Genomic DNA, 16,426 nt, shown 5'->3' on the forward strand with positions numbered 1-16,426 from the left:
AGATGACTCTGTCTACGCCTGTTTTACCATTACGTGTTGCCTATAGAACAGATATAGAACCCTTGTATTAAATATAGCGAATAAAAACCTGACAGTCTGCCTCAGTTGTGAGGGCTGAGCTCACGCAGAGGCTGACACCTTGCAGTATCAGGTCTATTTAGGGATGTGTCTGAGAGCACTGGCTTTTTTCAGTTTCTTTTTGGTCTCGGGTCCAAAAACATGAAGGACCAGAGCTGCCCCAGCTGCGGGGACAGCAGAGCTGGGCGCTTCACCTCACGGCGCGTGCCTGCGGACGGCTCCTTTTGGTGCACGGGGGCTGCTTCCCCCAGCGAAGGCAAATTAGCAAACAGAATTAGGAAACTGAGCTATGTGGTGAGGGTTTCCAGTAACTTCATGAGGTTTTTGGCCACTCGGCCTCCTTTCTCCTCCCTGCTGCGAGGAGCTGTATGCTCTGTAACCTTGCCTTGATGAGGGGCTATTTTAGTTTTTTGCTAAAAGCACGTAATACTACAAAGAAGCTGCATTCAGATGCTTGGAAAACGTGTGGTGAAAGATGCCCAGGATGTATTTTGGAGGCGTATCGCTTCCTATCGTGACTGTTTTTGTACGGCAGGGACAACGTATAGCAGGAACTGTGCATTAACAGGGGTGATGTATAGCTGCTTGTGCAACGGCAGGGACAACGCACAGCTGCTTGCGCACTGGAACACCATGTTTTATGTGGAAACTGAGAGAAAAGAAGGAAAAAACTGGGGAAACACACACAGAGACACACGCACAGGGCTCCCTGTCAGGGCAGAGCCCCGCCGCGCTCAGCGCACCTCAGGGACAGGGCGGGCGGGGCTTAGAGCGGTGGGCGGGGCTTAGAGCGGTGGGCGGGGCTTAGAGCGGTGGGCGGGGCTTAGAGCGGTGGGCGGGGCTTAAGGGAGAGGGCGTGGCTTAGAGCGGCGGGGGGGCGTGTCCCTCCCGGCGCGTGCTCCGCGCCGCCGACGTCACAATAGCGGCCGTTCGCGGCCCCGGCCCGGCCGCAGCCGCTCGGGGCTGGTTTGAGCTGGTGCGTTGCCATAGCAACGCCGCCGGGCCTATATATAGGGGCGCCGCGCCGCCGGCACCGCTTTGTCAGACGCGGCCGCGCCGCCGCCGTACCTCCGCCTCCCGCCGCTCCTCCTGCCCCCGCAGCAGGCCCGCCGGGGAGCCAGGCCCCGGCCCGAGGCCTGCCTGAGGTGAGGCCGCGTGGCTGCCGGAGGGCCCTGAGGGGCTGGGTTGGGGCGCGAGGAGGGGCTGAGGGGCCGTGGGGAAGGGACGGGGCGTCCATGTGGGGGGGGTTGTGGGGTGGCTGAGGGCGGCCCCGTGCCCCGGCGGCCCCTCTCTGGCCGTGCCCGGTGGCGCGCTGGGGACGGGAATGTTCTGGAGCGAGCGGGTCGCCGTCCTTTAAGGTAGTCTCAGGGGCTCTGAGCGCAATCCGGGGAGAAATAGGCGCTGGGAGGCTCTGCTCCGCGTCGGCTGGCTGCGCTGGGTGTGATTACGCGGTAATTGTGCAATAACGGGGAGATGGGGAGCTTGCGGGAACCTACAGCACGCTGCGACCGCTAAAAGTGCAGCCTGCTTGGGGCTGTGATAGGGAACGTGGCTTGTGTGCTGCTCCACGCAGGGAGGGGGATGTGAACGCCATCATTAAGAATTTAACTTATTGAAAGCCCTAGCCAGGCCTCCCCGGGCTGCTTTGTGCAAAGCTGCAGCATCTCGTTGAAACCATCCCGTGACGAGATGCAGCCTCTCTCTGTAAGAACAAGTGCCTGAGCAGCTTCCCGAGAAGCGTTTAACTTGCTGGTTTCTGAAAGCCTCTTTGGGAGAACCTTAAGGGCTGACTTTAATCCAGCTTCTGGGAGAATTAACGCCGCATGGGAATGAGAGCGGGGGGAGGATGAGGATTGTTAGGTTTCATTTCATTAGGGTTGGAGCTTAATCTAGTTTGAATCTCAAATCTGGTTTGCCTGGTAGGTGAGAAATGATAAAAAAGAAAAAAAAAGGAAACTGTCCTTGAGAAGCAGTCCTTGGCAGGGGCAGTTCAGGTGCCATATGCTTCTGAAGGCTGGGTTGAAGTTTTATAATCTCTTGCCCAAGTCATTACGTGGTTGAAGTATAATGGATTTTAGTGTACACACTGTATGAAATGAATGAGTCTACTGGACTTTGAAACTTGTTAATCAAAAAAATCTGTAAAATGTAACAGGTTATCTTGCACGTGTAATAAATGACCTTTTTCAAAAGAGGGCAAGCAGTGATGTAACTCAAGATTACTGAATAGTTTGCAACTGACATAATCCTCAATCCTAATCTGTACGACTAGATTAAGTAGGAAAAGTGCTGAGAGAAGGCAGAGGGCTGGACACAGTTACATGAAACCATATCTTCCTATGACTCACTGGCAGCCTTGCGCCGCTGAGCTCTTTACAAAGCAGCACACACTCTGCTTGAGCTAACAGTTTGAGCAGGCTGCCGTGCTATATTTGGACCCCCCAGGAAAAGTGACCCAGGTAACTTGCCGTGGGCTTGATAGGCTTTGGGTGGCAGAGGAACGTGCTTTTGCTTTTTAGTTCTGGGTTTCGGGGGGAGCTTGCTGCTTGGTTTGTTAACCATATGGATTTACTACAGCCTGCTGTAAAATCCTGTTATAAAGTGTTACTTGGAGTTGCTGTCAAGGCTTTATGTATGCCTGCACACCACAGTTAGGAACCGCTGTTCTCGTGTGCGTCTGCCACTCCTGACAGCTGAAGTTTTCTTTTCTTGTAGCTTGGAGGTTGTGGACAGAAGAACAGGGGAGCTCTAAGCACTGACAGCGCAACTTCAAGGCTACGTTAGGTGCAGTCAGAACTGTAGTGAGAGTCCAGATACTCAGTTTGTAGTGACCTAATGAGACTTGTTACTGCTCAGAGGTCAGTAATACGCTCTAACTCTGTCTGTAATAAGTAGTAAACCCTTTCCCCAGAAACTGGAGAGCTACTGTAGTGCTTAAGAGATATTAGAAAAGTGCTGAGTGTGTTGACACAGGCACTAGCCATAACACTAGCAGTAACTCCGCTGTGGAGGTCAAGGAAAAGATGCTGAAAACTTCCAGGGACTGACTAAAAATATTCAATAGCATGTGATTTTTTTTTAATAGGGTTCAGAACATCATACAGTCTATGAATAGAAGATAAGGTGTCTTCAGTGTAATCTGTTTTGTGGAGTGTCTCTTTGGTTCTGATTAAATGTGATGTCATCTATCTAATGCTGTTAGTGATCGCTATAGAAATCATAATTGTCAATTATATGACCACTAAGTAGTGATCATATAATGACTATGGATTTGAAATCTTAAATGTGAACAATAAGACTTCAATGAATTAATGCGTTATTTTTGTGTTGTTTTTTTTTCCTGTATCAGCAATTTGTACCCAAGTCCTTCTGTGTAAACCCAAAAACTCAGAAATCATGACTAACTTCAGCAATGAAGAATTTGAATTCACCTTCCTTGAGGAAGGCTTTACTGCCAAGGATATCCTTGACCAAAAAATAAATGAAGTGTCATCTTCTGTAAGTATGATAAGAAAATGACCGCATTTCATGGTGCTCTCCTCAAATGCTGATCTCCAAGCTTATCCTGTTATCCTTTGGTTGTAACTTTAAGATGTGTATTTGCTCTAGGATGATAAAGATGCCTTCTATGTTGCTGACCTCGGGGATATTGTAAAGAAGCACATGCGGTGGCATAAAGCCCTTCCTCGAGTAACCCCCTTCTATGCTGTCAAATGTAATGACAGCAAAGCTGTAGTGAAGACTCTTGCTGCTCTTGGTGCAGGATTTGATTGTGCCAGTAAGGTAAGATCTGGACTGCGTTCTCATCTGTGGTAGTGGTGTGTGGTATGAGGTGGGTTTGTATCCAGTAAAGCATAACCAAGCACTGTCACTTCAGTTTTATTGATTAATTTGCTCATTCGTCTAGAAATAAAGAATATCCTTCATGAGTGTAATCTGTTCTTTCTTCAGACGGAAATACAGCTGATACAGAGCATCGGTGTGCCTCCGGAGCGAATAATATATGCAAATCCCTGCAAACAAATATCTCAGATCAAACATGCTGCTAGCAGTGGTGTACAGATGATGACGTTTGATAGTGAAGTAGAACTAATGAAAGTTGCAAGGGCCCATCCAAAAGCCAAGTAAGTTTTATAATTCTTGATTGAATTCTTAGGTTAATTAAACAGCTGCTGTTACCAGCAACTTCTTTAGTTAAGAAGTGATGTAAAATTATGAGAAAATAAGTCTGCTTTCAGCCAATGAAGTCTGTAGAGCTTACTGACACTAGGAGGAGACAGACAGGAAAGCTTGCACGCTTAAGTTTGGCCTTATTCTAAAGTTAAAAGTGCCTGGTAATGATGTATTGTGTACTAAACTTAAACACTTGTTTTTTTTTCTGTATCTAGATTAGTCTTGCGCATCACAACTGATGACTCCAAAGCAGTTTGTCGTCTGAGTGTCAAATTTGGAGCTACACTTAAGACAAGCAGGCTGCTTCTGGAGCGTGCAAGAGAACTGGACCTTGCCATTGTTGGTGTTAGGTGCGTTGATAACTGCAAAATGCAGTCATAATGAATAAGATTCCTTTAAGTGACCTTAAGATTCCTTTCATCTACCTGACAGTAGAGATGCCTTTGCATGTTGTGATTTGAGTTTTGTATAAACTTACTGACTGACTTATAAAACAGCCACTAATATTTTTCTCTCTTTGTAGTTTCCACGTTGGTAGTGGATGTACAGACCCAGAGACATTTGTTCAAGCCATTTCTGATGCCCGCTGTGTGTTCGATATGGGAGTAAGTCTAATTCTACTTCATCTGGGACTACTACTCAACTGTTTTGGCAGAACTGAATCAATTGTAAAAACTGTTAGAGGGTTAAAAGCTTGTTAAGTCACTAATTTCATGCTGGAGTTCTTGAGGTCTTGGCTGACTGACAGTTCTGCAAAAACTCACCTACAGGTGCAGTAAAATCAGCAGCTCAAATGACTGTTACTTGAACCCAGTGAGTTAGTTCTGTTGCTATATCTTAATAGAGCGACTTCATGTTAATTTTTAAGCTGAAAAACTAAACTTTTCTTAAACGCTGTTCCAATTAATTTCATTTTAGGCTGAACTTGGCTTCAACATGTATCTGCTTGACATCGGTGGTGGCTTCCCTGGCTCTGAAGATGTCAAGCTTAAGTTTGAAGAGGTATAGCTTTGCTAAAAAATTCTTGGGTTGTGGATCTTTCTGAATGTCATTCTGCATTAAACAAAATACTGTTCTTCTCCTGTGTTTTTTCATGGCAATACAATTTGTGTGGTCAGAAATTGAGTTTTAGAAGAGAGGGGAATGTATCTGACAACTGGAAATTAGATTAGCTCATAAGATAGAGCTGAATGACTACATGAACAAGCAGAGGTATCAAACTTGTAAAGCAAGCTTTAGTTATGGACTTGAGAATGAGCTGAAAAAAGTTTATGCCAGTGAGGAGGATCTTCAGACATTCTAGATAAGTTAAGCTTCCAGCTGGGAGGAAAAGGTAGTCCTGAACCCATGTGGTTCTGAGTGGCATGAGCGTTGTTGCAGCCAACAGGTCAGCGTCTGATATGTTTTGATCAAAAAAACACATCCAAGTGCTGGTTATAATTATGTAGTTTGCTTTCACACAAATACTTGTGTTTTTAGGAGAAACAAGGTGGCTGGATATTAATAGGACTAACTTAAAGCAGTGTTGTCAGAACACCTGCCAGTCTAAAGTGGTGTTAAACGATATTACAGGTTTACACAAGGAGGGAGCAAATAGATTCCACAAAGTGAATTTTCTGCTAATAACATGGGCTAATGTTACCTCACTTGTTATGTCCCTTAATGCAAGTTGGCTTCTCCTAGCGTAGTATTGGCTTATGCAAAGCATCAAGAGCAAGTGATGTTGTTGCTGGGCTCCATGGCGTAATGCAGTTGTGCAGCAGTTGGAGACAGCTTCATCACTGGTAACTTCAGAACTTGGCAGTAACAGTGTTCATGAAGGCAACGTGATTTCACAGGTGATGACAAAGATTGCTGAAGTCATAAAATCCTGTGAGATTACTTCTTTAGGATGCAGTAAACTGGGGATGTTGCATGATGAGCAGAACCAGAAGTGGACTAGAAATTAAAGTTGAAGGACAGTGACTTGTGGGTCACTAATGCTGTTTTAGTGAATCTAGGAGGGATGACTTCACTTAAACTTAAGTCACCAAACAGTGCATGTATAACTTCTTAAGCTGCACGTGTCTGCTTTTGTTTTCTTAAACTTTGAAAATGTAATAAAGCAAAGGCGATCGATATAGTTAGCTACTTGCATATTTTAATCCATGTTTGGCTAGCATATTATCCTGAGCATGAAAGAATGACTTCATCCCAGACTTAAAACAGCATCTGAGTAGCTGCTGAAGCAGTAATATGTGCAACTGATTACTCCCTAGATCACAAGTGTAATCAACCCAGCACTGGATAAATACTTTCCTTTGGATTCCGGAATAAAAATTATTGCAGAGCCAGGAAGATACTATGTTGCATCAGCATTCACACTGGCAGTCAATATCATTGCCAAAAAAATTGTATTAAAGGAGCAAACAGGTTCTGATGGTATGTAAATTTAGACTTAACATTACTTCTAGCCCAACTGTACGTGTCTTTTCAAGCATTCTAACTGGTGGCTCTACTTCCAGATGAAGACGATGTGAACGACAAAACGCTTATGTACTATGTGAACGATGGAGTCTATGGATCGTTCAACTGCATCTTGTATGACCACGCACATGTTAAACCAGTTCTGCAAAAGGTACGGTAGTTCAGAAGTATCTCGTGCTTGTAGCTTGGCTGTAGGAAATCCTCTCCACTGGAGTCGCTTCTGTTCACTGCTCCCTTCATGTAGACAGAATTTGGCAATAAACTTAGGAAGCATGCAGGCGAAGTAATTTGGAGCCAAAGGTGTAGAAGGAACTGCAATCAGCTCTTCCTCCTCTTAGAGAAGAAATGGAATGCTGTGCATGCATCAATTATGATGTTACTTCTGGAAGCTCTGTTCTGGCTGTCAAACTAATTATACTCTTTCCTTTAGCGGCCTAAGCCAGACGACAACTGCTATTCCTGCAGCATATGGGGACCAACGTGCGATGGCCTCGATCGTATTGTTGAGCGCTTTAACATGCCAGAGCTGCAAGTTGGTGACTGGATCCTGTTTGAAAACATGGGTGCCTATACTGTTGCAGCAGCTTCTACTTTCAATGGATTCCAGAGGCCAACAATACACTATGTGATGTCAAGACCAGCATGGTTAGTAACTGAAATGTGTGGTGATAACTTGATCCATCAAGTACTTTTGGTACAGAAACCGTAGCTTGAGTCGGTTGGCAGTTCCTTAACAAACAGGGCCACAGCTGTGGTGCTGCAGTCCTTGGAAAACTTCATCTTGGTGTGGAGGGCAATGCCTTGGAAGGCTTTTGCTACATTAGTAGAACAATCAGTGCTACCAGTTACATTTTTTTCTCTGATGTACTTTTGTCAAGAAGCCCTTTTAAAGGGACAGTGCTGGGAGTTTTTTCATTAACTTGGGTTTCTAGCTTGTATTTCTTTGGCACAACAGAGTGATTACAGATTCTGTAGCTAGTTTTTCTGACCAGCAGTCAGTCAGCACTCTGCTACTATGCTGTCTTCTAAACTGACAGCTTGCTAAATCCTGACTGTAAGGAACAGGAATATAAAACCAGTTCTTACCTGTGCAGCTTCACAGTGTTCTGTTCGAGAGCTGTTTGTTGACTTAGGCTGAGCTCTGGCTCATTGCTTAAAGCAGTGTGTTAGATCTCCACAGGAAGGTACTGCTCAGGTAAGTGAGGAAAGCAGGGTTACCTCTCGAGTACCGGCACACTGTGAAATTGCACTTCTTTATAAGGAGTAGGTGAAAGTAACCTGGATGGTCTTCTGTGTGAGACAAGGTAATGGATTGAGTCTTCTATAAAAGTCTTTTTTCATAAGAGGAAGTCCCTGTCTCTGTACTGAAGTTTGCCTGTTAAAGTGATGGAAAGCATTTGGGCAGCAGTATTGCCCAAAAGCATGATTGACTTTGGTAGCAGATTCTTCCCAGACTTTCTGGAAAACTTCAATCTGGGGGAATTCTGACTCTAAAAGTAAGAGGAAGTTTCCTCTGTTCTCCTGTTAGCCTTGCCTTCTGTATAAGCAAGAGTTGTATTGTCTTTTTTTTCCCTTTCACGACACCTTCAGTCAACTGGAACACTCCCTAAGCCACGTGAAGCTTTAGGCTTCCTGTAAGAGTCCAGACTTGTCTGGCTGAACTACAGATGGCTCTGCAGAAGAGTAATTGGCTTGTTCGCTGTAGCACTGTGTGTCTGTTAAGATGTAATGCTTGAGCTTGGGGCATATTGAACTTGAATAAGCCAACATAACTGTTGCCCAAGGCTGCAGCACTCTTTGTACCCCATATGACCTCTTAGGGTTTGTTTGTTTGTTTGTTTTCCAAACAAGAGTACTAGTATAAGCTGCTCCTTAACTGTAGGGAATGTATTAGTGAGGTTATGCTGCAGATCTCTTTAGCATAGGCAAAAGCTTTTTGCTATATATTTATATGTGTACAGCTAAATTCATGGCTTTTAACTGAAAGGTGTAAAGGACAAGATGCTTACATAGGTTGAGGTAAAAGGTAAGAAAGTATACCACGTGGGCAGCTGTATGGTAAAACAGCTTCACCTTGCATGTAGTGCAAGATAACAAGGTCAAAATTCACTTACCTGAAGTTCTGTAGCTGTCAGTAACCAAAATGTTTTCTTATCTTTTTTACATGCTGTAGTGAAATAGACTTTTGACTTTTGCTGTTCTTTCTTTCCAGGCAACTAATGCAGCAGATTAAGGAGCAAGGGTTCCTAGCTGAAGTGGAGGAGCAGGATGTTGCTAGTCTGCCACTCTCTTGTGCCTGGGAAAGCGGAATCGAATATCCAGCGACTTGTGCTTCAGCTAGTATTAATGTATAGATAATATTTAGTAACTAACTGCAAGTTTAGTCATTGAATTTAGGGCATTTGGGGGACCATTAACTTAATTCTTGCTAGAATTTTTAAGTGTTTTTTTTAAAGTTTAGGTTTGGCATAAATGCAACAAAAATGACTAGGAGATGGGTCACATTTATCTGTGTTCCTATGGAAACTATTTGAATATTGTTTTATATGGATTTTTATTCACTTTTCATGTATGCTACTAAAGACTGACCCTCAACTGTCAAACAAGTATTTGTAGCTTGTGTATGGCAGAATGGGCTAAGCTTAGTGTTTTGTGACCTACCTGTTTTAAAATAAAGTATATTGAAATAAGTGGCCACGTTTGGTTAATCTGCAGCAAATTTCTCTTAGATGGCTCTTGCCACGTACACAAAGAGTGGGAGTTGCTCTCAACCAGCACGCTAGGAAGGTTAAGGCAGACCACATGCTGTGAGCCCTTAGCCTCTGAGATTGTGAGTAACAAAACTGCCATCTCTCCAAGCTTCCCCGTGTTACTGAGGTAAGGAAACCCCATAATGGGTAGGGAAGTTAGCTTGTTTCTTTTCCTGTATGTGACCTCAAAAGCTTGACTAATGGCATAATATCATGCAAGTTCCCATAGGATCACACTTGTTTTTAGCTGTTGAACATAGGGTTAACAGTAGTGTATAGCAAGTAAACCATGCAGGTTTTATTCATATTGGTCTACAATGGGTATAAATTGCTTTGGCCGGACATAATGACTACATCATATCTGGTTAGTAATGAGAGAATACAGCACAGGCTCCCTGGTTGCCATTGACAAGTTGCTTGTTACATATGGAAGGATTAAAATACAGTTTCAGCCTCTTACCTTTTCCCACTGTGTGGCTGGCTATAGTACAATATTACTTGTTTGATACTTGTTGTTGTTCAGGGCTTTAGTATAAAATAGGCAAGGGATGAGACTATGTCCTTTGTGCATGCAATACAATTAGAAGTTTATTTTATAATATTTATTATTCAGGGAAAATACATAAGCGTCAGTTTTTAGAGTAGATGTGATAACTAAGTAGTAACCAGTAAGAGCCATTATAGGGTATGTCTGCTTACTGGAATAGAGCATTCTGACTTATACCTAACTTGATGCTAGTTTAATGCCACTTCTTAGGCTAAAACAGTAAAATAATTGCAGCATGCTCTGCAGTCCCAGGTCTGTGCTGTTGGCCAGAAGGCCTCGGACTGCTGGCATACCTTAGCAAATGCCTCCTGTAGTGTGAAGGAAAACCTTAACTTCACCAAATCAGTATGTAAATCCTTAACATGTTAAGTTAACTTTAAAAGGTCTGCTGAGGGGTTGCATCCCTGATAAATGGGGGATCTAGCAAGATAAGAAATACAAAGCTGTTTTCTTAAAGGTAGCTGTGAAAGCTTGTGTTTAATCTTCATCCTGTGCTTTCAGCTGAGCCTCAACTCTCCACTAGCTGAATGAGCTGGGTAAACGGGAGCAAGTTACTCATTCCTGTTTCTCTTGAAGCAGCTGAGCTGAAGTCATGTTTTGTTTTTTGAAGCTGCTTCACTCCTAGCTTCAACCTTGTGACTGAAATAGCACTTGCCATAATTCTGATGCGTGCAGGAGCCAGCTGTTTGGCTACTGACATACCCTTCTGCAAACTGCAGTGCATGCATACAGGAGCGTGACAGCCTGTGTCTGATGCCAGAGAAACTCCCCGCAACCAAACCAGGGTTTTCATTTTAGCTTCTACAGATTCACAGAAATGTGATTCCTAGTGTGAAAGCAGAAGTAATGAATGGTAACCAAAAATTAGTGCTGTAACAATTTCACATCTAAATCTTGCTCTGTAAGAGGTAAGTGTGTTTGAACTGCGGAGAAAAAACCAGCACGTATATAGTCAAAGTGCTCCCGGAAGGTCTGCAGGTGTCTGAGGGCACTGCTGGTAAGCCTGTCTGTGTGGGAACGGGGACGGAAGAGCCAGATGTATGGCTGTTGTGAGACCCTAGGTGATAACAGCTGCGCTGTCAGCCGCTGCCAGCATCCATTCGCTTGCCCCGATGGGCAGCCAGCACAATCTGGCTTCCTCCACTCTCAGCCAGTGGAGACTGTTCCCAGCAGGTAGTTTGCACACAATAGGGTGTGGAAGCTAATTAGTAAGCTGCCTGAGAGGAATTTGTCAGGCTGCCAATTAGTTTCTTGATCTGCACTTAACTTGATTAGTTGTTTTAGCTGTTTCAATGTCTTTTGTCTCAAAATTCCATCTGCTTCTCTCTGCTGGAGGCCGGAACAGCGGCAACATGCTAAGCATTTTGATGAGCTTGGTGATGTTCCCTCGAAGAGATGTAGCTGGCCTCAGCTCTCCACCTTCTACAACAGGTACGTCATAGCTTCAGCTGGTGCTCTGTAAGACACGAGTAAGGAAAAGAATATCTAGTGCTTAAAAAAGCTGTTAGTTTCCTTGTGCATCTTTTATGTAAAAATCAATGGGTTTTACTAGATTATTGCTAATACTTGTAGGAATAATAAATAATAAATCTTCACAGTAACAGTGGTGTGGTTTTAAGCAGGACACAACTTTGTCATTTTAATTTGGATTGTGTTGAGCAGATGTTCTGGGCTTTCAGGTACTGACTGTATAAACCTGTCTGTTTGATCTCACAGCAGCCATAGCCCAACTTCCATAGGATCTTAGTGCTCCATTTCCACTTTTTATAGACGTTAAAATACCTGAAGTGACAGCAATCTGTCGCGTGCTAAATCAGGCCGTCCTGACTGTGGGGATTACCTGTGTACCATCCACACTGGGAATACGTTTATTACAGCAAACCACGTAGTACAGCAAAGCTGTAACAAAATCTGCAGTGAACTGCTGGGGTTTGTTTTGCTTTCCTTTCCCCAAGTCTTGAGCCATCAGAGCCTTTGCTCTATTTTGCAACATCCATTGATAAAATCTGCTTGTCCTAACCGCACACCTTAGGCTTTCTGCGGGGAGGTATAACTGTCTGATACGGGAGGGAAGGAGGAGCTGCGTACCAAAAAACCTGAGGTCAGCTGCAAGTGTATTATAAGCAGTTCAACAAGTATGAAAGGTCAACGCAGCTCTCCTGCTCCAAATGTTCCTGGTGGTCACTGCTCTCATAAACACCAGTGGTAGTGTCTGGTCGTTTGGGGTCGCTCTTGGAAAGAAGGGGGCAATACCTCAATGAAATACAAACCCATTTCCCTGGGATGAGGGCATGGCTTCTCAGCGCCCCGTTCCTCACTGAGTGGTGAAGCCGCCTGAGGTCTGAAACAAGCCTAGCTGAGACTCCTTCCGTAAACCCACCTGTGGCTCTGCCTGGCCTGTACCAGAGTCAGCCGACATCCGTTGGTGCAAAAGTGGTTTTATATTAAAAAAAAGAAAGAAATAGTTGAGAAACACATCCTCTAAAACTGCATCCCTCATCCTGGCAGCTGGAAAGGCAACGGTGGGAGCGTGTCAGCGAGGGTGGAGAATGCTGAAGCAGAGGGAGCAGACGGGGAGTGGACTGTAAGAGACAAGTAGGTAGTGTGCCGTGGAGCAGAATTCCCTTGCGCTATGCATGAGCACTTAACTCACAGTTAAGCTGCTAACTTGTGGGCTGCACATCGTAACACGTGCCTTTCAGGCAAGAGGTAGGTGAGTGCAAGTCACCCTGGGCCTGCAGAGCTGCTCTGGGCAGGCACCGCACGGCTCCTGCAGGCTCCAGGAACAAAGCTGGGGCTGGGGGAGAGCTGCGCACCTCACAGACCTCCCCACCAGCCAGTGTTACCATTTAAAGCGGTCTTTTGTGGCTAAACACAGCATCAATTTGTAGTGAGACTGAAAGGGAAAGATTTTCCTTACCGGATCAAAACCAACCCTCTTCCCCCTCCCCAATAAAATAAAATCATTACGCAAAAGCATTGTGTGAAGATCTTAGATTACTATGTTATTTGACTGTCAAAAAGGAAAAGGACATCAGCAATTGCAATGGCAATAATTATTAATTTTCTCTTGAAATAAACACGGACTGGTGCCAGAAGAAGTAAGAGTGATTTGCTTCACAGAAGTGCCCCTGGTTTGGCCATGTGTCACCTGGTATTGAAGGCAGTTGGTGTCTCATCGGCTCTGCTGTGGTTTCAGTATTGTCATGGTTTTGGCTGGGATAGAGTTAATTTTCTTCGCAGAGGCTTGCATGGTGCTGTGCTTTGGGTTTAGGATGAGAATGATGCAGACAGCACAGGGGTGGTTGAGCTGTTGCAGAGCAGTGCTCACACTGCCCGGGGCTGTTCTGCTCCTCGCGCTGCCCTGCCAGCGAGGTGCCTGGGGGGGCACCGGGAGCCGGGGGGCACACGGCCAGGACAGGTGGCCCAGGCTGGCCAAAGGGGTGTCCCACTCCATGTGGTGTCATGCTCAGCGACAGAACCGGGGTGAAGGAGGAGGAAGGGAGGGATGTTCACAGCGATGGCATTTGTCTTCCCACGAAACCGTTCCACGCGCTGAGCCCTGCTCTCCAGGCAGCGGCTGACACCTGCCTGCTGAGGGGAAGCAGCGAACGGGTTCCCTGGTTTGCTCTGCCTGCACAGGCAGTTTCTGCTTGCCCCAGTAAACTGTGTCTCAACCCATGAGTTCTCCCACTTTTACCTCTCCGATTCTCTCCCCATGGCACCTGGGGAGAGCGAGCGAGCGGCTGGGTGGTGCTGAGCTGCCTGCCGGGGCTAACCCACAAGTGCCCACATCACAAATGCCTTCAGCATAAATTCATCCTTAGCTATTTAAAACACAGCATTTGACTATACTGGAAACACACTAAGAACAGAGAGCACATTTGGGGCTGGGACTTATTTTTGGGCAAGTTTTGCTACTGGTTTTCAGCTGACTTTGTGGTCCTCTGTGCTGAAGCCAACCCCCCTCTTTCTTTCCCTTGTTTCAGGGAGCTGTTCCCAACCTCGCCCACAGCGTTCCCGCAATAAAATAAAAAAAAATGCTTCCCTTCCCGGTTATACCATTCAATTCACACTCAAGGGTATCATTTCATTACCACGCAGCTGCCAGCTTCAGGAAAAGAGCTGGATATGGGCACTTGGTGGGCTTCAGCATCACCCCTGTCTCTTTGTCTCCTAAGCGCACTGTCTGGGAAGCAGCTCCATGGTTACAACAAGGTATTGGCCCTATGCTGGCACTATTGCAGCAAATGGGGTTGCAATGCTTTACCACAATAGTGTGGATGCAGTTTTCAGTAAGGTAATGGAGGTGCTGCTTCCTTCTCTGAGGACAAAAAGAAAAAAAAAAAGATGTATATTATGTGGTTAAATAAAAAAAAAAATCCTGCTTAAAAACTCCTCTTCCTCACTGTTAATTATAGTTCAGCAGCAGCATTTCACAGTCCCATCCCAGTAACTATTTCTCAGCAATGACTGTCCCTCTTCCTCCCAGCTGAAACTTACATTAAACCATTCGAGCATCCGACCAAAGTGAAAAGCAGAAGAAAAACCCAACTTGCCACTGAGACCTGCTGATTTGGGGGAGGGAAATTCCTCGCGCAGCCTGCTGGGCTGGCTGGGGCTCGTGTGCCCGTGCCACGGGTGTTTTGTGCCCCCGCAGGGCGATGATTCCCAACAGAGAGCAAAGCGCCCCGAGATAAGGCTGGGCTGAGTAATTCACCAAGCAAAAGCCCGCAAGATGGAGCTCGGCTCCGAAGGCATCAGAAAGTTTGTCTGACGGAGGCAGGGGAAAGTGGAAAGCTTTATCCGACTCCCACACTCCCAACGCAAGACTGCACCATGAGCAAGAAGCATTAGAGCGAACAAACACAAATGAGAAAGTACAAGGAAAAAGTGCACACAAAGGAGTCATTAAGCCATTGCATGGCTAAAACTGAAAAACACAAACCCACACAAAAATTCCCCATCTGCTAACAGAAATGGGAAACAGAGGGTTTGGGGACTTTTAATATCAGGACACTTCAGAAGTGGTGACTTTTCTTTTATTTGTTTAAGGCTGTTACCTCAAGTAGCCCCTCATTTTCCAGCTTTCTGCTTGGAGTCCAGCCCAAGGCTTGGCTCTCCCAGTAGTTATTTCAGAGATGTTTTAATTCGCCTCTATTGCTCCTGGGCTTAATTTAGGCTCTCTGCCGTCAGGGTTTTTTTTTGCTGGGGTAAGTACTGACTCATGCCATCTTCCTTAGTGCAGCTTTGGGGAACAGCTGATGTTAACCAAGAGGCAGAAGACACAAGCTGGGACCACGGTGGTTGGGCTGGGTGGCAGAATTCTCCACCATGAGGACACAAGGCTCACGAAGGTTCCTCACCCAGGAGCCCCGACCCTCACAAGGTGGAGATGAGCCCTCCTGAAGCACTTTCCATGGCACTCTCCCCTTTCACCAACTGAATGTGCCACCTGTGAGATTTGGGAACACCATTCCCACTCCCTCCTGGGTCAGACGGCGGCTACAGATGCTTCAGGGAGCAAATGGCTCAGCAAAAAGATGAGAATGGCTCAGAAAAAAATGTCCCCAGCCTCAGGTTTAGGATGCTCATGAGTGCGAGGTGCTGGGTGGAAGGAGGCAGCTCAGCAATCATGGCCCCAAAATTCTGGCTAGATCTGAGCCCATGGCCATGGGGAAAGGGGGAAGCAGTGGTTTCTCCTGCTCTGGTTTGCCTGTTGAACATCCTGTACGTTCATCACAAAACAGAACTGGAAGGGGAATGCCCAGAGGCACTTCAAGATTTAGGAAGCAGCCCATGAGCAGCATCTTCAGTACACTCCCGTTGAGGATCTAAGCTAGGATCTCAAGCTCACAAGTTTAGCTTGTAATGGAGAGCTGGATCCAGGCATGTCACTAGCTCACCCCTCTCCTCCACGCTCACATTTCCTGACGGTCCTGGGGGAAGGGATTTGGCTGCTGGCAAAAGCAGCCTGTCCTTGGTGAGATCCGTGTGGGCTCAAGAGAGCCACAGCGTGCTGGAGGAGGCCAAACCCCCACAGAGAAAAGCAGCTGCAGGTTAACATCCACAGGAGCATCTCTTAATGAGCTTTTACTGGGACCATGCCCTGGCCCTAAGTACTGCAGAAAGCAAGGCAGCAACCTCAGAAAAGGAGGTGAAGAGAACAAAAAATTAGACCTTAAATATTTTCTCCTTGGTGGCTCAGAAGAGGAAAATTGCAGAAAACCGGCGATTTGAAGGGGAAAACCAGCAGCAGGTGTGGGTGCGAGGGCTAGGTGGCAGCAGCAGCTCATGGGACCGCCTGCCTCGGCTCCCTGCTCTCACCGGCTCCTGGGCAGCCCCAGCACGGGGAGGGGACTTGGTGCTGCCAGCAGCTACGCTGACCTGCTCTGGCTCCTTACCTCTCCAG

At 46.0% G+C, this 16,426-nt stretch overlaps 1 protein-coding gene across 1 annotated transcript; it reads left to right on the forward strand.

The window, feature by feature from the left end:
* The first annotated feature begins 951 nt into the window (after nt 1-951).
* Nucleotides 952-9,407, forward strand: ODC1 (ornithine decarboxylase 1). Its single transcript, XM_083831278.1, has 11 exons — nt 952-1,223; nt 3,428-3,576; nt 3,688-3,861; nt 4,030-4,202; nt 4,467-4,601; nt 4,775-4,856; nt 5,170-5,253; nt 6,510-6,672; nt 6,756-6,868; nt 7,148-7,362; nt 8,930-9,407. The coding sequence occupies exons 2-11, from the start codon at nt 3,475-3,477 to the stop codon at nt 9,069-9,071; spliced, it is 1,383 nt and encodes a 460-aa protein (XP_083687404.1). The 5' UTR covers nt 952-1,223; nt 3,428-3,474; the 3' UTR covers nt 9,072-9,407.
* Nucleotides 9,408-16,426: the final 7,019 nt, after the last annotated feature.

Source organism: Anser anser, assembly GCF_964211835.1.
Source record: "Anser anser genome assembly, chromosome: 3".
NCBI classification, from domain to species: Eukaryota; Metazoa; Chordata; class Aves; order Anseriformes; family Anatidae; genus Anser; species Anser anser.